General features: G+C 42.5%; 1 protein-coding gene across 1 annotated transcript in view; it reads left to right on the top strand.

Moving 5' to 3' along the window:
* LOC143770023 (transmembrane protein 150A-like) overlaps positions 1–26,676 on the top strand; it is a 176,067-nt gene that overhangs the window by 128,261 nt on the left and 21,130 nt on the right. Inside the window, exons 4-6 of the mRNA XM_077259196.1 lie at positions 1,543–1,610; positions 16,972–17,099; positions 22,617–22,794. Coding sequence (XP_077115311.1) covers positions 1,543–1,610; positions 16,972–17,099; positions 22,617–22,794 — 374 coding nt within the window. The remainder of the gene's footprint in view (positions 1–1,542; positions 1,611–16,971; positions 17,100–22,616; positions 22,795–26,676) is intronic.

Genomic DNA, 26,676 nt, shown 5'->3' with positions numbered 1-26,676 from the left:
TTTAAAGGGAATCTGTCATCAGGGTTTTTTCCATGTAATCTGAAAGCAGCATGTGTTCGCAGAGATCGATTCCAGCTTTGTATAACTTAGTTTACTGGGTGCAGCAGATGTGCTAGTTGATTTCCTCTGATGCAGATGTAGCAGTGCTTGAATGCTGAGCCCTGTATAACCCCGCCCACACCACTGATTTGTGCCCATGCACAGTGTACACCGAAAGCTGCCAATCGGTGGGGCGGGGTTACACAGAGCAGCAGGACTAAGAGGCACAAGACACCTAGTCCTGTAGTGATAATCTCCTGCTGATAACACATCGATTTTATTGAAATGGCCAAACACAGACAAGTAATCTTGGTCTGTCTCTACATTATGCTGCTCTCCGATTGGATAGCAAAAACCTGGTGACAGATTCCCTTTAAATGAAACATCTCACCAGATTTGTGCTACCTGAAACACCAGGAAGCTTGACTCCGACCTTGAATGTTATTTCAGCAAAGTATTTTATTTGGAAACGCTACATAGCATTTGAGGGGATGTCTCACACAACACTTTGAAAAGTCGGCCGGGGACTTTGCATCTCCGATAACTAGTCCAAGATAGGTCCCCTGCAGGTTCTAACTACCTGTGACTTAAATGTCTCCCCCTATAGTTAGGTGTTGAGAGACTTGAAGTCTTGGGTGGTAGGGTGAGGATGAAGTCTTGGGTGCTGGGGTGAGGAGGAAAAATAGACGGGGGATCAGTCTCTTAGTAGTCTTCCGAGATGCGTCCCAGGATGGCTTTACAATGTTTTCTCTGAAGCGCTGTAGCTGTTTAAATGAAAACATACGCGGCTACAAAAATGCAGCCAGTGTCTGATTCATTCTTCTAGTGGTTCGCCCACCATGAATTATCTGACAGAATCCCATTTGACGTAGATCAGCATGGCCGGAGTTGTGCAATGTGTCTAGCTGTAGGACAACTGGCTGCAGCACAGGCTTTTTCCCAACAGGAGCATGCCCCCTTAGTGCTCTCCTCCTTTACCAAGTACCTCCCTCGGGGGTCTGCAGACCAAATATTATGTTCGCTGGAAGATGTCTACTGTTATGTGTCTAGCTGTAGGACAACTGGCTGCAGCACAGGCTTTTTCCCAACAGGGGCATGCCCCCTTAGTAATCTCTCCTCCTTTACCAAGTACCACCCTCAGGGGGCTTTCTGCAGACCAAATATATTGTTCACTGGAAGATCTCTACTGTTTCTGGATCTTGCAGAAAATCCTGTGCAGTCTGCAGTTGTTTTTGGCAAGGTGTCATAGTATATTAATTTAATGTGCCTAAATCAAAAGTGCAGAACAAAGAATTTTGACTTGAATAAGAATCTGATTACAGTGGATATCAAGGATCTTGCTGTAACTTGTATTACAATGATTTGCAGCAGTGGACTTGTAATATGTGAACATTTACTTACGGTAATCTTGAAACCAAAGACTTATTGTCAGAAAAATTCCATGCTGCTGCTGTCAGAAACCTATTAACATTCATTAAACTGCTGTTTTTTCCTTTCTTCCAGCAAATGTGGAAACCTTCCTCCAGAGAGCTGTTTCTTCAGCCTTATATGCAGCTTAGGAGCATTCATGGGTAAGTGGATGTGTTCCAAAATCTAGTAATGTTCAGTGTGGTAATGTACAGGGTGTATGACATCATCGTAAGGCACAGTCTTACAATTATTACCAAGATTTAAATGAAACCAGTCAGGTCTCCGATGCCCTCCAACCCTGCACCATTCACTTATGTATCAGTAACTTCCCTGCCTAACCAGCCCTATAAAATATTTTTAGGTAAAAATTAGGTTTAAAAAAGCATTTTTGTCCCCGTTTTCTGTGCTAATTAGGCCTTTGACTAGTCAATTGGGCGTTAGTGTCCCCCAGACTAATCAGCCCTCTTTCCATGTTATTACGCCCCTGTGGGTGTCATAACCTGATTTGCAGGAGCTGTCTTCATTGCCAACCCCTGCAAATCTCGCGCACACCAGCTGTACATTCCGACGGCATCCCTGCAATACAGCTGGGTGTTTGCTTCCTGGCTTCAGAGGTGCATTATGCATGACCGGACGCCATCTTCTGAACTTCCGGTCATGCACAGTGCGCCTCATAAACTAGGTGTACGGTCCTCTGGCTTCAGAGGCACAATGCGGATGATGGGTGGCCATCTTCTGAACTTCTGGTCACGCACAGTGCACCTCGGAAGCTAGGTGTACTGTTCTCCGGCTTCAGAGGCGCAATACGCATGACCGGAAGCCATCTTCTGAACTCCCAATCAGGCGCAGTGCGCCTCCTGAAGATTGAAAGCGTACACCCGGCTTCAGTGACCCTGCCAAAATGAGTGCCACACATTCGCCAGATTTGCAGGGGCCGGCGATGACAGCTCATGCAAATTACATCATCATCGCCTCAGGGGCGTGTTAACATGGAAAGAGGACTAATACCCCGTCAACTAGTCAAAACCCTAAAAAACTTAAGTTAGGTTCACATTAGCATTCAGCTAAACCTGTTGCGTCCCCGTGCGGTCGGCGGGCGCGTCAAAACACATCCGCATGTCCTGTGTACCCAATGTTAAAGATAGGTATGGAAGTGCGGAAGTAAGCGGAGCTTAACGAAGGAAGTACGCAGCCCTCCGCTGCTCAGCCGAACGCTAATGTGAACCTAGCCTTAGAAAACAGGGACAATATAAATGCCTTTTTAAACCTAATTTTTACCAAAAAAATGTTATACAGGGATGGTTAGGCAGGGAATTGATACATATGTGAATGGTGCTGGGTTGAAGGTCATGGGGGACCTGACAGGCTCCCTTTTAAAGTGAACCTGACATCTCATACATGCTGCCCAATCTATGGGCTGCATGCATCAGGCACTGGCTGCAGAATCACAGGTATGTATTGACTCTGGAGCGCTGCAGAGTTTCTTAGAAAAAACTACTTAAAAAAATCACTGGGGGACAAAGCAGCCCTGTGACTAGTCAGATGAGTCCTCCACGGCTTCTCCCCACCTGCTGCCCTAGATTGACAGGTCTCTGCCTATATGTGCAAGTAGGCAGAGACCGGTCAACCCAGGGCAGCGGGCAGGGAAATGCCGCTGAGGGCTCGCCTGCCTGACTAGTCTCCCATTCGGCTACGTTTCTCGAATGCTTTTAAAGTTTTAGTTTTTCTGAAATGCTGTAGCGCTCTGCAGTCAAAGGTACCTGACCGACAACATACAGCCAGTGCCTGATGCATGCTGCCTACGTATTGAGGAAGCATGTTTCAGCGGTCAGGTTCACTTTAGGAGAAAATAGGAAAGTTCACAGAATACTTGTAAAAAAAATAAAAAATAAAAAAAATAAATACGGTAAGTGTATGGCATGTTTTCTGCTGAAATGTGAATATAAAATATATTATGGTATGTCTGACGCTGATTAGACTGCGGATGGAGAGGGCCCATTGTCATAGCCTCCTGGTGTCTATTAGATGAGAACATGTAAGGCACAACACTAATGGGTTAATTATTGTTGAATTGTAATTTACAGGGTAACATAGTGGTGGTCTCTGATAAGCTATTAAAAATACTGTCCATTTATGATAATGCAGAAAGTGTGGCACCAGAACAGATGTCCTAAGAAAAATAAGCCATCAGGAGCTATACACCTAAGCACCACCCAATATCCCTTTTTATACAGGTGGGCTGCAGTTATGCAATTCCTCTCAATTTGCCTAGAAGTGTGTACCTCAATTATTGATAGTTTCAAAGAATTTCTAAAAAGAGGCATCTCCATCAGGCCCGGAGTGCTGGGCAGATTCCCCGTTGGCCTACACAGGGAAGGTTGAGACTGGACTCATAATGCTATCCCTGCATTGTCCGTGCAGTCTGAGGAGAAGGACCTGTAATGGCTTCATCAGAGAGGAGCTGGTCAGGCTCTCCTTGTGCACTGTACCTCCTTCTCGCACTTCCTCCAATCACATGCTCCAGTGCAGAAGTAAAGAAACTATTGCTGCTGGTGGGGGAATGCTAGTTTAGGGTTACGTTTTACTGCCAGTGGTGAAAAGGGAGCAGTGCAAATGCTAGTGGGGCAGAGGGGTGAAAGTGCTACCAGCAGGGGTGGGTGAAAAGAGGACAATATTGCTACAAGTGTGGAGGAGTGGTGTTGTGTGTGGGGGTGCTGGAAAGGCAATAAATCCACATATCCTCCACACTCCAGAAGTGAAAAAAGTTGCCTTATTACATATACATGGAACATTTCCGATAATCATGAAGAATGTAGTAATAGTCGTTGCTTTAAGTCTTCACCTGACAGAATACTTTGACTATGTGGATTGTTGGGGGACTGATAGGCTGAAGCCTGACACAGCGTGCACCTTGAAATTTCTTAGAGTGGAACTCTTCTGTAGAATCAACAATTGTGTCCCACATGATGGTCTTCAGTAAGGAAGAGGGGCCTCAAACTGTCCCTGGAGCTGGGACCCTAACTATCCCTGTGTCCGGGGGTACTCTTAAAGGTAGAGAGGCCAGTGTCTCTGACCTTTATTATGCTCCTGTAAAAACCCTAATTTGTTCCATTCCCACCCCATGAGACATGGGACAGAAATTAAAGGTAAACCAGACACCAAAACGGGGATAACAGAAAACCTATCATACAAAAAACTAGCCAACAATAGGGGGAGGATAGGGACTGGGAGGAATAAACTAAATGGTAAAAGGGAACAGGAGATAAACAAAGTGCAACAGCAACCTACAGAACACCACAACTCCAAACTTCAACTACTTAGCTTTAGCACACAGAACAGGAAGACAAATCTCCAATAGCAACAACAAACTCCTATTCAGGACATTGTCTCCTAAAAGCAAGGAATCAGAACTTTCACCGGCACGACAGTCTGGCCAGGTTTTATAGGAAGAGTTAATGACCAGATCAGAAGCAGCTGAAATGGTGCTACATGTTTCTGACCAGCATGGTCGTTACCAAAGGAAACCAAATTAATTTAATATGGGATCCAAATACACAGGCCTAATGGAAGAGCTGTGATTCACAATATGCAGTGATATTCTACCCCCAGATCTCCCAGGATGACGTGACACACTCGTGACATTATGGAATTGCGTTGTGCATTTCCAGCGTGGGAGAGGTGGAAAAGGGGGCAATGATGACACCAGTGTTGGATGAGTGGGAAGAGGGACAATGGTGCATTGAGGCATTTGGCACTACTTGGCAGGTACTTGGTCATTCAGTTTTTGGCAATTTTGGGATGTTATTCGGTGCTGCACTGCAGTGTTCAGCTGTTCTGGAGATGTATTGTTACGCTCTTGTATTTGCCTCTTAAGGAAGATATTTAGTGCTGCACTACGGAATGTTTTGGTGCAGCTGGGGATGTATGCTGTACGTACCACACTGATATTTGGCACTGCTTGGGAGGTATTTATCGCTTCACTGTGGCATTTAGCACAGCCTGGGAGGTGTTTATTATTGCACCGCTTGGGAGGGATTTATTTCTACACTGTTGGCAATGCTTGGGAGTTATTTATTGCTTAACTGTGGCATTTAGCGCTGCTTGGATATTTATTGCGATTCTGTGGTATATGGCGCTGCTTGGGAGGGATTTATTGAAACACCATTTAGCGCTGCTTGAGAGGCATTGCTGTACTGTGGTATATTGCTCTGCATGGGGTATTTATTGCTACACTACAGTATTTAAAGGGAACCTGTCACCCCCAAAATCGAGGGTGAGCTAAGCCCACCAGCATCAGGGGCTTATCTACAGCATTCTGTAATGCTGTAGATAAGCCCCCGATGTATCCTAAAAGATGAGAAAAAGAGGTTAGATTATACTCACGCGGGCGGGCAACCAGGCAACCCCCACATGTACTTATGCTGGCTATCAGATGTAAATTTAGCTGTGGCGATAAACTAAAACTCCGAGCACTAAAAAATACTTGGAGGTCACCCGAGCGTGCTCTGGAAATCTCGAGTAACGAGTGTATTCGCTCATCACTAATTAAGACAGTACAATTGAAAAAGACATTATTTTCATAAAGTTCAACCAAGGGATGTGGAATTATGTAGGGATTGGGGTATATGTACAATTATAATGCATGATCTAGACCAGTGATGGGCAACCTTTTGAGCTTGGTGTGTCAAAATTCGCCAAAAAACCGAACATAACTTGGGTGGTGTGTCACCTTGATAAAAAAAAAAACATAATTTTGCGACATGTATAGTTTAAATAACAAATATGTATAATTATAATTAACTTACCTGCTTAGTGAATTCTTTGTTCATCTGTCAGTTGCTTTCTTTTGTTGGTCTTGCTATTATTTAACTTGTGTGGGGTGCCGTGAACTAAGATAAGTGAGGGGGAGGGGGAATTCTTCCAGTGATGGCGAACCTGTGGCACTCCAGCTGTTGCAAAACTACAATTCCCATCATGACTTCACAGCCAAAGCTTTTGCTTTGAATGGCCAGGCATGATGGGAATTGTAGTTTTGCAACAGCTGGACTGCCACAGGTTCGCCATTGTGGCTTCTCCATGAGAGGGGCAGTGAGAGAAGATTTAGGGTATGTGCACACGTTGCGGATTTCTTGCAGAAATTTCCTGAAGAAAACCGGAAATTTTCTGCAAGAAATCCGCATTTTTTTTTTTACGTTTTTTTTCGCGTTTTTTTAGCATTCTGCAAGCGTAATTAGCTTGCAGAATGCTAAAGTTTTCCAAGCGATCTGTAGCATCGCTTGGAAAACTGACTGACAGGTTGGTCACACTTGTCAAACATAGTGTTTGACAAGTGTGACCATCTTTTTACTATAGATGCAGCTTATGCAGCATCTATAGTAAAAGATAGAATGTTTAAAAATAATAAAAAAAATAAAAAAAATGCTTATACTCACCCGCAGACAGCTGATATCCTCACCGGCGTCCGTTCCGTATAGATGGTGTGCGCGCAGCTGAGAGGCGGGAAGACATCGAGGGTGAGTATAGGACTATTTTTTATTTTAATTCTTTATTTTTGACCACTTATATGGTGCCCAGTGCGTGGAGGAGAGTCTCCTCTCCTCCACCCTGGGTACCAACCGCACATAATCTGCTTACTTCCCGCATGGTGTGCACAGCCCCGTGCGGGAAGTAAGCAGATCAATGGACCCCTAGGTGTGCGGAATCCCCGCAATTCCGCATTTTTAATGAACATGTTGCTTTTTTTTCCGCGATGCGATTTTTTCGCGGAAAAAATCGCAACATTTGCACAAAAAATGCGGAATACACTGTAAATAATAGGAGGCATATGTTAGCGTTTTTTTCGCATTTTTATCACGTTTTTATAGCGAAAAAAACGCTAAAAATCCTGAACATGTGCACATGGCCTTATAGTTAGCCCTGCAGGCAATTAGGGGTTAACTAACCTAACTGACCATATGATGGCACGTGTAATGGTGGTGAAAAGGAGTCTGTACTATGCTGCAAGATGGCGTTCCTAATGGCGGGAAACGGCACCCATAGCACAGGCCTCTTCCAGCCTCCCCCTCACTTATCTCAGTAATGGCCAATGACACCCCACAGTTCACTGGATGATGGTTGCTGTAGTAGTCACAGGGCCTCCAGACAGCAATCACAGGGCCTCCAGACAGCAATCACAGGGCCTGCAGACAGCAATCACAGGGCCTGCAGACAGCAATCACAGGGCCTCCAGACAGCAATCACAGGGCCTGCAGACAGCAATCACAGGGCCTGCAGACAGCAATCACAGGGCCTGCAGACAGCAATCACAGGGCCTGCAGACAGCAATCACAGGGCCTGCAGACAGCAATCACAGGGCCTGCAGACAGCAATCACAGGGCCTGCAGACAGCGATCACAGGGCCTGCAGACAGCGATCACAGGGCCTGCAGACAGCGATCACAGGGCCTGCAGACAGCGATCACCTCAGGCCTAAGAAGTGCGTCCCAAGCGGCAGAGCGTCTAGGCCTGGGACTTCCGGTAGGCCCGAACTTCCGGCCGGCACAGCAGGGAGCAGCGCAATGCCGCCCAAACAACAGAGCTCCGGCGCAGAGCGTCTAGGCCTGGGACTTCCGGGAGCTGCGCCGGGTCTACCGGAAGTCCCAGGCCTAGACGCTCTGCGCCTGAGCTCTGTTGTTTGGACCTACAGGCCTCCTGCATGGCATCCGATCCGATAAAAAATCGGAACGGCTTGCCATGCAATTTAAGGATGCAATTTCTATGGGGCCGCGGCCGGTGGCCGCGTGTCACTGAAAATGACTACGCGTGTCAGCACTGACACGCGTGTCATAGGTTCGCCATCACTGATCTAGACGGACCCAAAATAGCGTTTTCCCTTCATGATCCCAATTGAACTGGAGTGACAGAGGCTTCCGATCTACAAATGGCTAAGTCACTTTTGCAAATCCATTACAAATGCTGATTCCTCAGTAATAGAGAAACGGACTGTCTAGGTAAAGGTATCACTGGACAAGTGTTTGAAAACTCGTCATATGCATATACCGTAAATAGTTTGGCGGTTGAAATTCTACTGATAGATTCCCTTTTAAAGTTGCTTATTTTCATTGTATTATGATTTAGGAAATGCAAATTAAAATTACAGTTATGCTTATGTTTAATGAAGTATAATTTTGTTTTTCTTTTGTTTTGTTTTGTTTTTTTATAACCTGGTTTTGGTTGCTTTAAATGACATCAATTAATCCTTCATTGACAGAACATTGGAATTATGCTGTAGAAGCTCATACTGTAGTATCACCAAAGGCAAAGAATAAGCTACTACAGTTGTATATATTTTGTCACTTATTTAACCCTCCGTAGGTTGCCTGAGATGGTGTGACTTGGGGCACAGTCAGACGGCTGTATATCACTGAGGACATCACATCGCAGCCCTTGGACTGGGTGAGGAGAGCAGACCGCCAGTCCGAGGATTGCGATGCGATCAGTCTGTGTACGGTCGTCTGACTGCGACCTTAGGTGCAGACTTTGGGCATCTTATTTGTAATTGTGGGGTCATACGACGATATTGGGGGAAGTAATGAGCACGTAACACAAATCAATGGAGCTCCAGTTGAATGTGTTCCAGAACCCTGCGTCTTGGGAGTTGTGGATGAAAGTATGGCCGCATTATGATAAAATATTTATCCATGAGACTCCGTTCCTTGCCAGGAGGGCAATAGCACTGAGATTGAGTGGGGGTGGGGGGAGTTGAGACCTCCCACAATTAAAGTGGGAAAAATTAGTTAACACAATACCATATGAGAGTATAGTATATAAGAGTAGAGGATGCCGTCAAACATTTCTTAAAGGGCTCGCTCACACAAGCGTATAATATGTTTTATCAGATAACGCTGGGCGCAGGGATACACTATGGGTAATGCAGATCTGCAATTTTAAATTTTTTTTTTATTTATTTTTTTTCTTCTCATGCTTATTCGGCTTGAGTAAACAATTGCAGCAGCATGCATGTGCATCTGATGATTGGATCATATGCACCCAGACAAGTCCATGGGGGCATCAGACTGCACTCAGATGTCATCTAACATATACATTATAATACTATATATATCTATATCGATCTCTGGAAAACTTAAGCGACCACTGCATAATGTTCAGTTTGTCTGATTTTTCACTTTATAAGTATATTTTTGGGTAACATGTAAATTGTTCTTTTAGTCTATAGACTTCTGACAAGGTCTCCGAATTTCCAAGCAATAAATTTTGTATTTTTTTTTTTTCTGGCAAAGAAAAATGGTCAAAAAAAAAAAAAAAGTGCTTTCAGACCTCAAATAATGCAAAGAAAACAAGTCTATAACTCTACCGTGTTCCAAATTATTATGCCAATTAGATTTAAGTGTCATAAAGATTTAATTGTTTTGTTTTTCAAATAAACTTGTGGATGGTATTGTGTCTCAGGGCTCAATGGATCACTGAAATCAATCTTAAATACATGTGATAATTAGTTTTCCAGGTGATTCTAATTAAAGGAAAACTACTTAAAAAAGATGTTCCACATTATTAAGCAGGCTACAGTTTTCAAGTAACATGGGAAAGAAAAAGGATCTCTCTGCTGCCGAAAAGCATCAAATAGTGCAATGCTTTGGTCAAGGGATGAAAACCTTAGATACTTCCTGAAAACTTAAGCATGATTATCGTACTGTTAAGAGATTTGTGGCTGAATCTGAGCACAGACGTGTTTGTGCAGATAAAGGCATAATGAGGAAGATTTCTGACAGGCAAGTTCATCGGATTAAGAGAGCAGCTGCTAAAAAGCCATTACAAACCAGCAAACAGATATTTGAAGCTGCTGGTGCCTCTGGAGTCCCTTGAACCTCAAGGTGTACGATCCTTCATAATGTTCATAAACCTACTATTCGGCCACCCCTAAACAGTGTTCACAAGCAGAAACTGTTGCAGTGGGCCCAGACATACATGAAGACTAGTTTGACTGACAACTTTCTTCCATGGTATAAAAAGCAGAAACGTGCCTTCAGGAGCAAAATCTTCATGCACATTATAATGAATATGTTAGGTTTTTGCGTATCTCCCAATTCTTGGTGCAAAAGGGGAAGAATTATGTTGCATTTTTCTTGTCTCTTGAAAAAAGGAAATCCTTCCTCCGTAATGGTGTCAACCACAAGCGTCCATGATTGAGCCACACCGGCTATCGTCTATTCTAGTGTTCAGCGCAGACAGCAGAAAAGTCCCAGGAGTTTGCCTTGCTATTGTATTCTGTACTTTATTAAACTGAGTAGACTTATTTGATTTGTTTCTAAATGTCATTAGACATTCTGATTTTCTTCTACGTGGTTGATAACTTTTTCCCCATAGGATTGCAAGATGTGTTTAATTTCGTATATTTTCCTTTATTTTTTACCAAACAATATTCTTCTCCATTCCTTATGATAATCTGGAAATGACTGTTCATGTAGACGTGCCATTGGGCTATGTTCCCAAGATGAGCTCCTGGTGAGTTTTTGATAGGTGCCCTATTTCTGCACTTAGTATGTAAATTGGGTTACTTGCGTTCTTTTTTTTTTTTTATATGTATTTATGAAGCTGCTGTTTCTTGTCTCTTCATGGTGTCGTGCTTTGTGTTCGATACTTCCTGGTATTTGGCTTTGGCAATGCTTTATTGACCGATTCAGGTGCGGATTACTTGTGTTTTGATGCATTTCTGTTGTGGAAACTTATTTAAAATGCATATACCTTTTATTTTTTTTTATTTTTTTTTTCCCTTTGTCTAATGCAAGTCTATGGGGACATTCCACACACAACTCGGTCTGCCCCCAAGAGAAAATTGTTATGCTGCGGATTTAAAACCCGCAGGTCACTTACGCTGAGGGGGAAAAAAGCACGGTGGGCAGGAGAGGTCTATAAATCCCATCCACTGTGCTAGAGCTGTAAGATGCTGTGTGTTTCACCCAGGAAAAATACGTATTCTAAAAAACTTATTGTGGGCAGTTCCAGCTGAATAAGATTTTACAAATTTTCTTCCACATCCTGCAGAGAATCTGCAGTGACCATGGCCGGGGATACAGATGAGAAATCTACAAACTGTCATTTTATGTTGCTCCACAGCGGCTTTTTTATTCTAGATTTTTCACTTCCTGAACAGTATTTTTGGTTGAACACTTACGATTTTTCTTATCTACATAATGCCATATTAGACTGGGGACTTTTTTGTCCTTCCCCAATTGATATAGGCTGAGTCTGAGCATCGTCATTAATAATTTAATGTAAATTGTCCTCTGCTAGTTTTCCCTGTGGTCATGTTGCATACATCATGTCTGCTTCATAGTGTTCTTTTTTAGAGCAATATATTGTGATATTCCATAGGCTTCTTAAGAAATATGAGGAAGGAAGTGGTCCGCTAATATATGACGTGGTATTGGGTAAGACTGGTGGACAGTTAGGTTTACTTTACGCATATACCAGAGTTCCTTTAATCACCCCTGTTCGTTGGAAGCAATGTTTTATGTGTATTAGTCTGTCTGAATCCACACATACAGTATATATGAGGTTGTCAGAATATAGAAGACAGATTTGTTCTAGTCGTATTCCTCTGTGCCAACAGTGCTGAAGGCTTCTTCTCCATGCCGGGTGTCGTCTTTTTATCCAATGTTCATGCACGAGTAAACGGCTCTGTTCGACACCAGCGACACCAGCGTAGCCACAGTGCTTTCAAGGAATAAAAAGCACAGGTTTAAGCCCTACCTAAGCATGGGGATTCAACCCAGTGCTCTGTGCCAAGATTTAAAGGGGTAGTTTGGAATACAACTTGCGGTAATCTTCAGCCTAAATCGCTATCTATTTAGTGCCATAATCTAAGCTATTTTCTAATATACTTGAATTTAAAAACCCTTAGCATTTCCTAACTTCACGACCTCCCTTTTTTTTTTTTTTTTTTTTTTTAATACTTTTTGATGACACGTCATTTGAGAATCCCAGATCCACTCAGGTCAGCAGTAACAAGCTGGTAACAGACAGCATTGTTAGAGTGTGTGTGTGTGTGTGGTAAGAGACCTGCACAGCCCCCGCAAATGACATCACTTAGTGGGGCTGTGCTGATCTCTGCATGCCAGGTACTTGTACAACACAATCATCCAGAAGTAGCAGTGCTTTGAACGCAGCACATGTCTTCTACGTCCAAAGCGCTGCCGTCTGTTGAACACAGGTGTACCCATGTGTTCACCGTGCAGATCTACCGCGTCCAATACATTGTATGGGTGAAATTCCCCTTGCGGAGACTAGAGAAATAGACATACTGCAGTCTGGAAAGACGCTCTGCATGTCCATCTCCGCGGGTTAGCCGTGGCCATCTCTGGATGCATAATGGGCATGGGATTTCTTTAAATCCCATCCACTATGCTGTAACATCTGGATGATGCTGCACTAATACGCAGCATCCAACCGCCAGCGTTTACTGATTGTCTGCACCTACACTGTGTGCCATGTTGCCAGCTCGTTCTGCTAATCTGAGCCGGTGAGAGCATTCACTTCACATCAGGTAGGAACTAGCCCAACCCCTGAATTGAGCGTAGGGCCTGTAGGATGAGGCCACTATTGCAATTTTACCATAAAGTGAACTTTGGAAAAACAATCCAAAAAACGGTGGTGAATTATTATTATTTTTTTTTTCCTGGTTTTCAGAATTCTGTATAATTATAGCTGTTGCTCAAAACTACAATAGTCTTTAAAAAAAATAAATAAATAAAAAGCTCTCAAACCTTTTGTCAATGAAATCTAAAAAAATTATAGCTGTTGGAATGTAATGTGGAAAATTGGGAACCAAGGAGGGGTCCATTAGGACTGTGGTGAAGAGCCCCCATAAACCTGAAGGTGGCCTTGGTCCCATGTCCACTATTCTCATTGAGCTACAGTCACACATGTTGAATGCCACTCTGTTCAAAGTTTATGGAACTGGAGGTACCCAGGTGCTGTTCTCTGCTGTCCCCATCATTCTCGGACGTTATTTTGTTAATTTCTGAAATTAGTGGGGAAAAAAAAAATGCTAAAAAATTACCAGTACTTTGGGATTGATTAGTTTTTGACTCTCATCACCTGGCTGTGAGGCTTACATTGATGGAAATTGCCACCAGATTCGTGGCTATGATTTCATCAGTTGTTTGTGTGTGTTTTTTTTTTTTTTTCCCCCCTCCCGATTCTAAATGACCTTTATAATCTAATGCAGGTAATATTTCATATAGGATTACACTCTGATTTTGCCATTGTTTTTCACAATGATTAACAGACCATTCAACCGTATTGGATGTTATGACAGTCACAGGGGTCACTGGTTTCCAAATCTAGTTTGACATAAAGACAATGTGCTGTAGATAATGTAGAAGAGTTGGCAGATGTTTCAAGGGAAGCTATCATCACATTAAATTTAAATAAGGATTTTGTTTGCATTTTTTACATGTTTAGCAGTGGGTTTTTTTTTTATTTTTTTTAAATCTGCAATTTTTGCACTGTTCATTGGGAAGGTTTTTATACTCATACACTTTTTTTTTTTTTTTTTTTTCAGGAAAGCGTTTACAGCAGTTTCCTTATCATAGACAGGATAACAGTGATAAGCAAATATTGTACACACTGCAGATAACACAGGATCCCCCAATCACAATAGGTGATATCACAGCGGACCCTGCTCCCCCTGCCTTTATAGTAACCTTAGAAAAACAAATGGGTAAGCGTGGAAATAATCTGTGCTGCCGAATAACTGAAGCATTTCGACGTTCTATGACCTCTTCATCTGGAAGTACCACAGAACCCGTCCGGGCCTTCAGTTATTCGGCAGCACAGATTATTTCCACGCTTACCCATTTGTTTTTCTACGGTCTGGTCACTTGTGGATCTGCTGCAGCGGATAATCTTACATGCTATAATAGCTTTATCTAGTGAGCACAATCTAATTGTATTAACCCCAATTTTCTCAGATAAGACCTATCTCCAGCAGTATTCATTTTATAATAACCTTTGCACATGTAGTACCAATACTCTAGGAGAAATGAAGCGCAAATAGGGTCTTATCCCATGGAGATATCAAGACACACGATTAGATTGCACTCACCTGATGTGTCTTGACAATAGTCATGTAGGTCAACAGTTGCTGCAGATCCACGGGTCAAACTAGTGACCTATCAACATAACAACCAGGGAATTTTTCATTTTTTTTTCCTTAGATAACCTCCGCGCTACTGTGCAAATAAACGTCCAGGCAGGTATAAGTTAAAGCCTGCTGGTTTAAGGTACCGTCACACTCAGCGACGCTGCGGCGATATAGACAACGAGCCGACCTAAACTAGATCACTGGAGCGTCGCTGTTTAGGTCGCTGTAGAGACGTCAAACACAGCAACTCCAGAACGATGCAGGAGCGATCCAGTGACCTAACGGCGACTCACTTCTCGTTCTCGCTGGTTGTTAGCTCCATGTCAAACAGCCGGAGTGTACCGACTGGCCAGAAGGAGACGCTGCGACGCCCCCTATGCTCGTTGCTGGTGTCGTTGCTTTTGATGTCAAACATGACGATACACGCCGACCTGGCGACGAAATAAAGTTCTGGACTTCTAGCTCCGACCAGCGATGGCACAGCGGGATCTAGATCGCTGCTGCGTGTCAAACACGACGAGATCGCTATCCAGGACGCTGCAACGTCACGGATTGTTGTCGTTCTCTTTGCAAAGTTGCTGAGTGTGACGGTACCTTTACTCAGATACTCAATGTGTTTCGAAGTCAAAAGACCTCTTCCTCAGGAGATTACATAAACTATCATCTCCTGAGGACGTTTTAACTTCAACCTGCCAGGACGTTTATTTGCACAGTAGCGTGGAGGTTATCCAGGAAAAAAAAAAATTCCCCCCCCCCCCCCCGGTTGTAACCTCTGCACATGCTAATTAGATTATTCCATGGACAGATGAGCTCGGGGTCTGTTCACTGTTCATATTAGCTCTGTACATGTTTTGTTTCCTGAAACAGTGGGTTAGTAAAAAAAAAGTGCAAGATTGATCATTTTTATTTTAATATAAATTGAGATATGGGGAAAGAAACAAACATTGCCAGACATTATAGTAATTTTTTGGTTATGGCTTCCTTTTTAAGACGATTACATACAGAAGAGAAAATGATCAAAACCATTCTCCCTAGCTGAACAATCCCCCTTTCACTATGCAGAGATTTCCCCCAGACAGATATTCTCCGTCATTTGTAGCATGCGAGCTTTTATTTGTATTGTTCTGAATAAGTTAGAGAACTCTTATAGCTTACATCTGTAGTTCACTGGCGACCATTCCGTTTCAGTTGGTAACACAGGTGTCATCCTGGGACATCACTGCACGGAACACAAACTAATAGATCGGTTTGAACTCGGAGTCCCAGAATCTGAAGGTCTCTGGACCTGCACTTTAATCTTAAAAGGACATAAGTATCCCAGCGAAAATACTACAATGTCCGTGTTTATAGTAAACGTTTTCAGCAGTCTGGATATATACAAAGGAGGGCTTGTGCCGAGATACGGCCTGGGGTATAAGGACTTATTGTCTTATTCTTTTTAGTATGTAACATTATTATTCACGTCTTTGTGCGTCCATAGTAAACACTGATTTTTGGTGATTTTCCGAGTCTGTTGATTTCGTAAATATTTTTTTGTGCTCGCCTAGACTTGTGATGCACATAAATGTAAGAGAACATTATTTTGAATGTGGTGAAGGGGAAGGCCATGATGCCATTATGGACATGTTAAATATTCATAGAGGTATGGTTTCATGGAAAATATACAGCATTAGTTGGATTTTGATGTTAGAAAAACGATTTTATAGCTCAATATTAAATGTTTAAAGGCTGTAAAACAATGTACGGTATATGTTCATGTTGCTCTTTCAATGACCAGTCCAGTAATACCTTTTTAAATCCGTTTCTGAAAAATCAATGTTTGAATTTATATGCAAATGAGGCTGAAGATCTAGTTGTAGATCTGAAGACTGTCCCTCCAGCTCTATTACCCACCCAGCGCCGCCTCCTCCTACTTGATTGACAGCACCTGTGACTTCAGACAAAGGAGCCGTCAGTCAAGCAGGAGGAGGCTGGGTGGGTAATAGAGCTGGAGTGACAGAGGCTTCAGCTTTACAAATGGTTATTTAGTCTCATTTGTAAATTGATCCAAATGCTGATTTTTCAGTAATGGAGAAAGACTGGCCTTGTGACTGTATTTCTGGAATATATATTTGATAGAGCTACGTGCAAATTATAAATGGTTTGGTGTGTGAAAATCCTGCTGACAGATTCACCTTTAGAACAATTATTTCCATAGAACAAGTGTGAACATAGTTTTCTTCTTCAAAACTAAACTAAAATGACACAATGTGCCAAGAACAATTAGTAATGTGTGTTCCTGAGATTAGCCTCCTAACACTGAGACTAATTTTGACTGACATCTTTCCGTATAAACCATATTTTCCATGTTTGGGTAACCTTTGCATTCTTGCCTTGCAGTGATGCTCATCGGGCTGTTAAGATATGCCTTTGTGATAGAACGTTACGGTCCCTCCTTGCTAAATACTGTAGCATTTGTGTTGGGATGGATCTGTGCTGCTGGACTCACCATGGTTGGTAGTTTTCAGGTAAGTCATATTTCTTGTCAAATTCAGGATTTTCTGGTCATTTTTCTTTAATCCTGAGTTAATTTTCTACATCGGCCAGTTTTGAGGGGACACATTTTTGCTGTTAAACTTTAATTGCATCTAAAACCAAACGTAACTTCTGTCGCTGTGCCAAGTAAAGGTTGGCAAGGTCGCTCAAAAGCAATCCTCACCATTGGAGCTTTAACCTCGTATACGAATGGCCGGAGACCACTTTAAATCCATATTTCATGAGCACCTCACCCACAGAACAGTAGAAAAAGAAAAAGAAATATGCATTTTAATGAGGACAATATTTGGCCGGAATTGGAATACCAAATAAACTTGTGAATACTAATTAATTGTAATAGATACAATGACTGCCACTTTAAATCGAGGATAAGATTGGTCTCCATCAATAAACTGTATGAATCGCGTGAGTAATATTTTAGCATTTGCTGTTTAGGCTACTTTCACACTAGCGTCGTGTGACGCACGTCGCAATGCGTCGTTTTGGAGAAAAAACGCATCCTGCAAGATGGTTTTTTTTTTTTTTTTTTTCTCCATACACTTGCATTAGCGACGCATTGCGACACGTCGCATCCATCGTGCAACGGATGCGACCGTGTTTTTTGGCGGACCGTCTGCACAAAAAACGTTCCATGTAACTTTTTTTGTGCGTCATGTCCGCCATTTTCGATTGCGCATGCGCAGCTGAAACTCCGTCCTCTGCTCCCCGGACTGCAGAATGGGCAGCGGATGCGTTGTAAAACTGCATCCGCTGCCCACGTCTTGCAGTAAGTTTCACAGGTTCCGTTGGTACGTCGGCCCGACGCATTGCGACGAGCCCGTACCGACCCAAGTGTGAAAGTAGCCTTAGGGGGAAGTATGGTGGCTCAGTGGTTAGCACTGTTCGTTGGTAGACCTAGGATCTTGGGTTCAAGTCCCACCAAGGACAACATCTGCAAGGAGTTTGTATGTTCTCCCCATGTTTGTGTGGGTTTCCTCCAGCTTCTCCGATTGCCTCCCACACTCCAAAGACAAACTGATAAGGAATCTAGATTGTGAACACTAATGGGGACAGTGATGTCTGTAAAGTGCTGTGAAAATTAATTGCGTTATCATAAGCGAGTAGAATAAATAAAATACAGTACTTTGGAGGAGTGTCTCATGAGCTTTGTACCCAATCAGTGGGTGCTGATCACTGCAGCCTTTCATTCAATCCACTTTATTCCTGTTCTAAAGGGAGGAGAAGGATGCAGCCAATCGGCAGCTATTGATTGGCTGCAGCGCTGACTTGATGCCGGAAAATTGATGAGGGACACAGTATGGAGTGCAGCAGAGCAGTACGAGTCTGGCAGGAGTGTATAGGGATTTTTGTTTGTTCTTGTGCACCACCATGGACCATAGGATTAACTCGTTTAGTAACGGAGATCCCTTTTAATGTTAATAGAAGCAAAAGAATTAAATTTTGTCTTCCTGGAAGTACAAAATGACATTAGTACAAGAACGCTAAATCTAACCCTAACAAGTGATTATTGTAGGAGTTGGATTTTGTGCAGCTGATTACATGTGCAAATGGTTATAATGTCACCCAGGACCTACCAGGATCCCACCAAGTGGTTTGCTGCCAATATCCGGATCAGATCTCTGCCCTGACTTGAGGGTACGGCATCCTGTAAGAGGAGCGGTTCCTGTCAGACATCAGGGCCGGTGATGGCTGCACGTGTTGTGTGTTTGGTCCTCATTATACACAGCGGGAGCGCGCATCAGCCATGTGGAGACTTAACCACAGGAGGGAAGGGAAAGTATGTCTGCGAGCCGGCATGCTGAGACTGCTGCGTGTAAAAGGATGAGCCAAGAGCACACACCCTCCTATGTAAAGTGCCGAGGAGCTGACTTGGCCACATTACACAAGAGAGGCTCGTTTATTTAATTTGTTTAATTAGATTTACTGTGTAGAAGTATCCTGACATAAAGTTACAAATGGAATCTGTTTTTGCGCCAAAATGTGACTTTTTCTTTCAATGGCAACCACTTTTCAAAACTGCATAAAAGAAAAATGGTCAGAACTTGTGGAGACTGGTCAGGCCTCCAGAACCCAAGGAACTCGCCATAATACAATTCACATTACAGTAGAAAGTGGTGTCCTTTTCAGGACTAGTCAAAGTTTGGCTCCACTTTGATTTTGAGCTGCAATAATCGGAAAAGGATGTGACAACTTTCAACCTTTTTATAACCTTCTAATATTTACTCCAGCATCTTTATACGAAGATCAGTATACAACAATCTGCGGTTTCCTATTCGCAGCTACATGAGGAGGAAAGGCATCGTCCCCCACACACAAAATATGAAATGCAAAATACTGCCTTAATAAAGAATTACCATACTCCGTACGCTCTTAGAATGAGACATTCATGTGAACGATTTGAGTGGAGATTATTATTATTATTTTTAATAGGCTGATGCATGCTAAGATTTTGCAGGTTGAGTGTCTCTCTCTGGGACTCTGTTATGTACATGCTTAAAATTAGATTTCCCAGAAAGCCTCGGCATGAATTTTTAACATGCAATTTTGCATTCTTCTTGGCTGTGTCTTCACGTTTCATTTCTGCATGGATCTGTTGTGATATGGATATTGATTTTGAAATTGCCTTCTTGCGCTAAACTCTCACTAATTTTAGATCTTCCTGGCTTTTCACATGATCTTTTAAATCAGCTACTTTCCTAAACCAAAAATGAATAGCCGCTATGGAAAGATGGCACATTTTTTTATTTAGTTTTTTTTTATTTTATCATTTATCAGTCCATGCTTTTCCTTTCAGCCAAAAAAATGCATCCAATATATTCGAATCTTTTGCAAAATGGTATTAAAAGTAGATGACGTAAACCTGGATGGGACAGAGCTTGCAAATTTCACTCTGATGGGTAAAATTTGTGCCATTTTCAGTCTTTACGAATTCTAAACAAGTATTTTAATCAAAATCTCCAAATTCATAGTTGCTCTAAATTATTGGATGGCTATAAATATAAATTTATAATTGCACATCACATCACAATGTCTATGGCAAACAAGCGAAGTCCCCAGTAGGGATAGAAATGACAATATATCTGTAAAGTGCTGTGGGATATGATGGCGCTATATACGGTCATTAAGCATAATAAATAATCTACGTATACAAGATGGCATAAGCAAAAAATGCTGACCCATTGACTTCAGATACATTATTTGACTTAAGAAATAAAGGTCTCTCCCTCCTGATAAAGAACAACTGTCAGCAAAAACGCTTTATCCAAATCTGTACTTGCCGATGCTAATAAATGTGCATTTGTCAAATGGGCCCAGCCAAGTAAACAAAGGAGCGGAGAGAACCAGCTGTCTCCGATTTCAGTGGTGCGCTGGGTACTGCTGATTTTAGCAGTTTTCTGTGAACAGACGGAAAATAAGACATGGAAAGTCACAGCCTTCTAGGTCACTGGGAAGAGATGTGTTGCTCTTTTTTGTTTTCTTTTTTTTTAGCACTTGACGCCTTTTAGTTGGTAATAATCAGGTGTTATAGTCTACACTGAAAAAGGAGGGTCCCATTTGGTGATAGAGTCCTGCAGAGTTTAAGAATCTTGACATTCATTGTACATAATGGCGTATCGATTACTTGAACTGCATGGATGTACTTGCTAAGGAGGCAACCACCTTAACATGACACCCGCCTTCCAAGACTCCTGGTAAAAAGATTATTTTACTAGTATCTATAAGTTTGTCTGCAGAAATCCTAATACCTGAGAGCCCCTTACTGCTATAGAGGGGGGACTCTTCTGTTCTAGTAGGGCAGAAGAACAGCAAAAATACTGTTGGACTTGTGCAAGACCAAGCTCACACATTCAGGGTTTGATGAGAATTTAGCCTAAATTCCGTACGGAAATCCTCCTCCCATCCACTAATATAATATACACATGGTGGAGAACCACCCACAGAGACAATGTATCTGTGCATGTTCACATAAAAATGGCTAGTGGACACTTTATCACAAAGTTGGGAGATTGCAGGTTTAGATGCTTTTGACCTTTATTTTAAAACCTAAACATAAGGATTGAGGCCAACTGGGAAGAACTGAGGATGTCAGAAGTAAGGGGAATAAGAGCAGCAAATAAAAATAGGGCGAAGTCCAGTGAGGACCTTTTGCTATAAGATTTATAAAACCTAATTGCATGTATAAGGGCCAAAGCCTGGGACTCCATTCCTATTGTATCTTTTCCTGCAATGCAGACTTTATGTGATCATCATGGGGCTTTTTGCAAAGATTTTTGGAAACTGCATATTTTTTGCTGTGATTTTTCAAAAATTGGGGCTAAAAAAGCAGCATTTTACCATGATTTTGGGTGATTGTGGCAAAAAAAGCAGCAGTGTGAGCATACCTTTTTTAGTTTAACAAAGGAAAATGCCAAAATTATTTTGAAACCTCCAGTCCCATCATGCTTAATTTTAAATAAAAGCAAAAAATGATGTCAAGTGAGATCTAATGTAAGTTTGTTTATTATTCTCAAGTCAAAATCTGTGAAAAAAACTTTCCTATAGAATATTTTTTCCCCTTTTTAGTTTTTTTTCCCTTCATATTTCTAAAGTTCTTATTGACACCAGAAATTTTAAATCTCTCAATAGTTTACTACATGTGTTATCCCCCCCCCCAAATTGCTCCCTTTAGTGTAAAATGCCTAATTGAGGAAGTTAGGGTCACACTTGTGTCACTTCTTCCTAGCAAGATTGTCACAATAATTTTGTAGCAAGAACAGTTGTTGACCTTGTTTTTTTTTTTGTTTTTTTTTTTCCTGTTGCGCTAGTAAAATAACATGCATCTCATTTTATAGAAAGTTTGCAAAGGTTCTTTGTGATGTGTATCAGTCATCTCCAGGGACTTCATCGTTCCACACAAATTGAAAGGCTGCGGCACCTAAGCATATTCTTAGCAGCTAGTCTGCACTGAAATTCTATATGGTACTTGTGCACATCCCATACACTAGGGTAGAAATGGCTGAGACTAGCTGTACCAGCTAGTAAAGCTTGTCATAAGGACTGATGGGGGTCCAGAGAGCAGTGTGCTGCCGTATCATGCTTTTCTGGTTGTAGAGCGGGTATATGTGCCACAAAAACCTCTGTATGGCTCCATTTATAAATGTTTGAATAAATCTTCCATGTTTTCTGCATCACACACTATGTAATTCCTTTCTTGATGTACAGGGTGGGCCATTAATGTGGATACACCTGGGTGGGCCATTTATAAAGTTGCATCCAAAATGTCGGCTTCAAAATGGCCGCCATGGTCACCACCCATCTTGAAAAGTTTTTCCCCTTCCATATACTAATGTGCCACAAACAGGAAGTTTAGATCACCAACCATTCCCATTTTATTTAGGTGTATCCATATACATGGCCCACCCAGGTGTATCCATATAAATTGCCCACCCTGTCAACCTGTCATAGATAATGTCAACCTCCCTCCTAATACTGTGCTTTCTCTCCTGTAGGTGGATCATGCCAAGGTTCTGCACTACATTGGAGCAGGAGTTGCCTTTCCAACTAGTATGATGTTCATCTTTTTCCAGTCTATCTTGACATACCGCATGGCACATGCCCATTGGTACTGTTGGACTGGTCACCTACGCTGCATACTGACACTCTTTGGTCTGGTCATATTAGTGCTCAGTATCCTTTTTCAGATGCTGCTCTTTAGAAGATATGTATAACCGTTTGTTTAAAGTATATGTATTCTTTCCTACTTTGGCTACCAAGAAGTCTATCATAGAATCATAGAATGTTAGAGTTGGAAGGGATCTTCAGGGTCGTGTCCAATGCCCTACTCAATGCAGGATTCACTAAGCCATCTCAGACAGATGTCTGTTTGAAGGCTTCCATTGAGGGAGAACTCGCCACCTCTCGTGGCAGCCTGTTCCACTCATTGATCAGCCTGTCAAAAAGATGCGAACTCTGCTTCAGGAAAATGGCCACCGCGATCTCCATCTGCGCACGCGCGGCATCCCGCGGCCATTTTCCTGAAGCCCCGGGCAGCAGAGCGCTCCATCTGCGCACGCGCGGCCTCTGGAAGATGGCCGCCCCCACCGATCACCAGGGGAATAGCGCAGATCGCGCTCTTTTTCCTCACCTGTGCAGTGGATTCGGCAGTTGGGCATGCGCAAACCACTACGCCACCAACGGAAAAATAAGCAAGATCTGGGGGAAGAAACAGCGATGTCACCACGCCCATTTGACCAGACCAGCCTGATTGACAGGCGAAAACGGCAACTTTGGTAACGTATTTCGGCAGCATAGGTGGGGAATCGGTACACAAAATACACTATTGTAACGCACAGCTCAGGCCCTATTTAACAGTATTTTTATCTCATACGGAAAAACGGGGTGACAGGTTCCCTTTAAAAGGGTTTTCCATAAATCGAAAAGGGACTTTCTTTTCCAGCTGCTTCTATAAATTGGCTGTGCCTGATGCATTAAAGTGCTATTTACTTAAATGGAAATTGGGTAAAATACCAGGCACTGCCCGAGGATAAGGCTAGTACTATAAACACTGGATGATCCCTCTAAATCTTCTAATCCTCTATCATGGAGAACCTGGATAGACACTTGAAACCTCAGAAGTTATTTAGATGATTAATGATTAAACCGATTTTAAATGTCATAACACACTACACGTAGATGGTTGATATTCACTCAGAAAGTGGTTACTAAATGAACCATTTTACAGTTATTATATTTTGACAGGCAATGGGGCAAAACAAAAAGTATCACAACTATTAAGGTTTAGTCTTTGGTCAGTCATCAAGTGAGCAAAGTCTGTTCATTTAACTGTGAAGTTACAGCTTGACTTCAGTTGGCTTCAATAAAGGAACATCAGCAACGGTTTTTAGGAAGATTTATGTAAAACACTAAAGTTTTTTTTACATGCAACAATGAGTTTGGCAGGGAATGCGTAGTTCGTGTTCCCGGTGGCCTAGTTTTACTGCAAGGTGTGTGCACCGATCTATGGACTCCAGGACCACTTTTCTTTTACCCAAGATGACCGCTGACTTCTCGGAGTGTGCAGCGATAATCTGACGTTCTTCTCAGCTCTTATATGCACCGATGCTAAACTCCTAAAAGTAAATACTTAAGTACTGCTCTAAGTTAATTTTCTTGCTAAAAGTTTCCAGTTTCAGAAAACCCCTTTCCCTAGGTACAGTTTGGTCCAGCAATGAGTCTACGCGGCTGCTCCCAGTGTCTGTTACTGTCTGCAGCGCTGGTGTCATGTTGACAGCTCAAAGGTCGAACACTGAAATCGCCAATTCTGATCGGCTTCTGCTGTGTACCGGCTCATTGCAGTGTTGTCAATGATAAGACATTGGGAACTGTGGCAGAGACTCAATGCTCGACCTGGGGAGGGTGATCAATTATCAAGTGTTATTTTTTGCCTAAATTACCTGGGGACAAGGTTTTTCTGAAAACAGAAAAACCCATTGCATAAAGGATACTATGTGGACACTGAGCTGGGTTTATTTTATTACATCTCAGTAATATCTGAATTTGTTCTATTTATATGATGTCCTTTGGGAAGCGTGGCATAATATTGATGGCCTAGCATTTTTCTCATGTTCATGATCTGGTAAATGTCTATACTATTTTTGGTTAACGTGTCTTTGCATGCATAAGTCAAAGAGATAAATGAGCTACCTATAGAAGAACTAGAAGAATCTGTGCTACAATGTCTGTTCCCCACCAGTTAGAAGTTACTTTACTGTTGGATGCCAATAGGAATCTTTAGCCAAGTTTCTGTGAGCACTCCGGTACCATGTACCATGAGGGTGGCATTTCGGTACATAGATTTCTTGTTTTCGATGTTGAAGCTGCTTAGTACGTGTTTAGCACCGGTTGGAACCAGGTGGTCCGCAGAGCACCAGCCTGTACTAATCCCCTTCAGGATTTAGTGGCTCAAAGAGTCTTATCTGGAGTTTCTCAGGATTCAACAACCTTTTTCTCAAGGAAACTTGATAATAAACAGACTTTTGTATGTGTTTTGGCTCACTGTGATTTTGGAAGACTTGTATAACTTCTTTCTTCAGACTTGTTAAAACCTCTGCAAGTCTTTGTTTATATATGGGCAGAATAGCGAGATGGTTATAGAGGTGCAAACTTTACCTTATAAAGGGCATCAGTACAAAATAACTAATCAAACCAAGCACAAGCAATCAGATCAACTTAGGGGTGGTCAAGCAATTCGGTGCACCTTTCACCTAGTTGTTTTCAACCTATCTCAACCCTTCCCTGACATCTGTGAAGCCAGAGCTGTCAATCACGGAAGAGAGGGGCAGAGATAGGTGCAACACAAATAGTTGGGAAGGAGCACTGAACGGCTTGGCCATGCCATGGGTGCATTGAGCACATGTACTGTAGGCATAAAATGACTGTTAGAACCAAGCACAAAATCCCTTTTAACATTATCAATGCATAAAAAAGTATATTTATTCGGACTCCCATGACAGCACCACGAGAGGGGATCCGCCCCTTAGGAACAGGAAACCCACAGATACAAAAGGGCGGCACCTCTCCCACGTATCCTCACATCTTGCATCTCAGCAGTAAGGTGGGCACAATTTCATTCTAGACCCCTTCAGAAAGATGTTTTGATTAATGACAAGATCTTGAGGCGTGTATTGGGGGAAAAAATAACTTTGAAAGCGGCGACTCTCAAATCCCTAAATTGGTGGCTGGATAGGGATAATTTGTCGGCAGGAGTTCCCTGGATAATAGATGTATCCCGGGTGATAACTACGGATTTGAGTTGTCAGTTAAACTCCTCATGTATCTGCAGGGCCACCACGTCAGGATCCTCTCGGACAACCAGGTGGTAGTCTCCTATATAAATCATCAAGGTGGAACACGTTCCGAGACTGATGCAGGTCACCGATCGCCTGTTCCGGATGGCAGAAGAGAATTTTCAATCTTTGACTGCTCTCCACATCAGAGGAAAGGAGAATATAAAAGCAGACTTTCTCAGCCGCAATATTCTAAGACAAGGGGAATGGTCTCTAAATAGAGACGTCTTCAAGCAGATTGTCCGCCGATGGGGTCGGCCAGTGGTGGACCTATTTGCTACAAAAGACAACAAAAAAGTAAAAGACTTTTGTTCTCTAAATCCCAGGGAAAATCCGCTGGCAGTGGATGCATTCCTCATAAAATGGGATTTTACTCTGGCTTCCCACCGTTGAACCTGTTACGTCTAGTGGTGAAGAAAATCCGAGAAGATCGTGCGAAGGTCATTCTGATTGCTCCTTTCTGGCCCAGGAGAACCTGGTTCACATGGCTCAGGACAATGTCAGTAGGCGATCCCTGGGTGCTACCAGACATTCCGAATTTACTTTTCCAGGGGCCGGTATTCCATCCACAAGTGAAAGGACTCCATTTAACGGCTTGGAGTTTGAGCGGTCATTATTAAAAAATAAAGGTTTCTCCTCTAATTTGGTTGATACCCTTTTAAAAAGTAGAAAGCCGATAACAACGAGAATCTACTCTAGAACCTGGAGGAAGTTCCTAACTTCC

The sequence above is a fragment of the Ranitomeya variabilis genome, chromosome 4, assembly GCF_051348905.1.
Source record: "Ranitomeya variabilis isolate aRanVar5 chromosome 4, aRanVar5.hap1, whole genome shotgun sequence".
Lineage (NCBI taxonomy): Eukaryota > Metazoa > Chordata > Amphibia > Anura > Dendrobatidae > Ranitomeya > Ranitomeya variabilis.
Note: the sequence above shows the minus strand (reverse complement) of the source record. Positions and strands in the feature narration are given on the sequence as shown.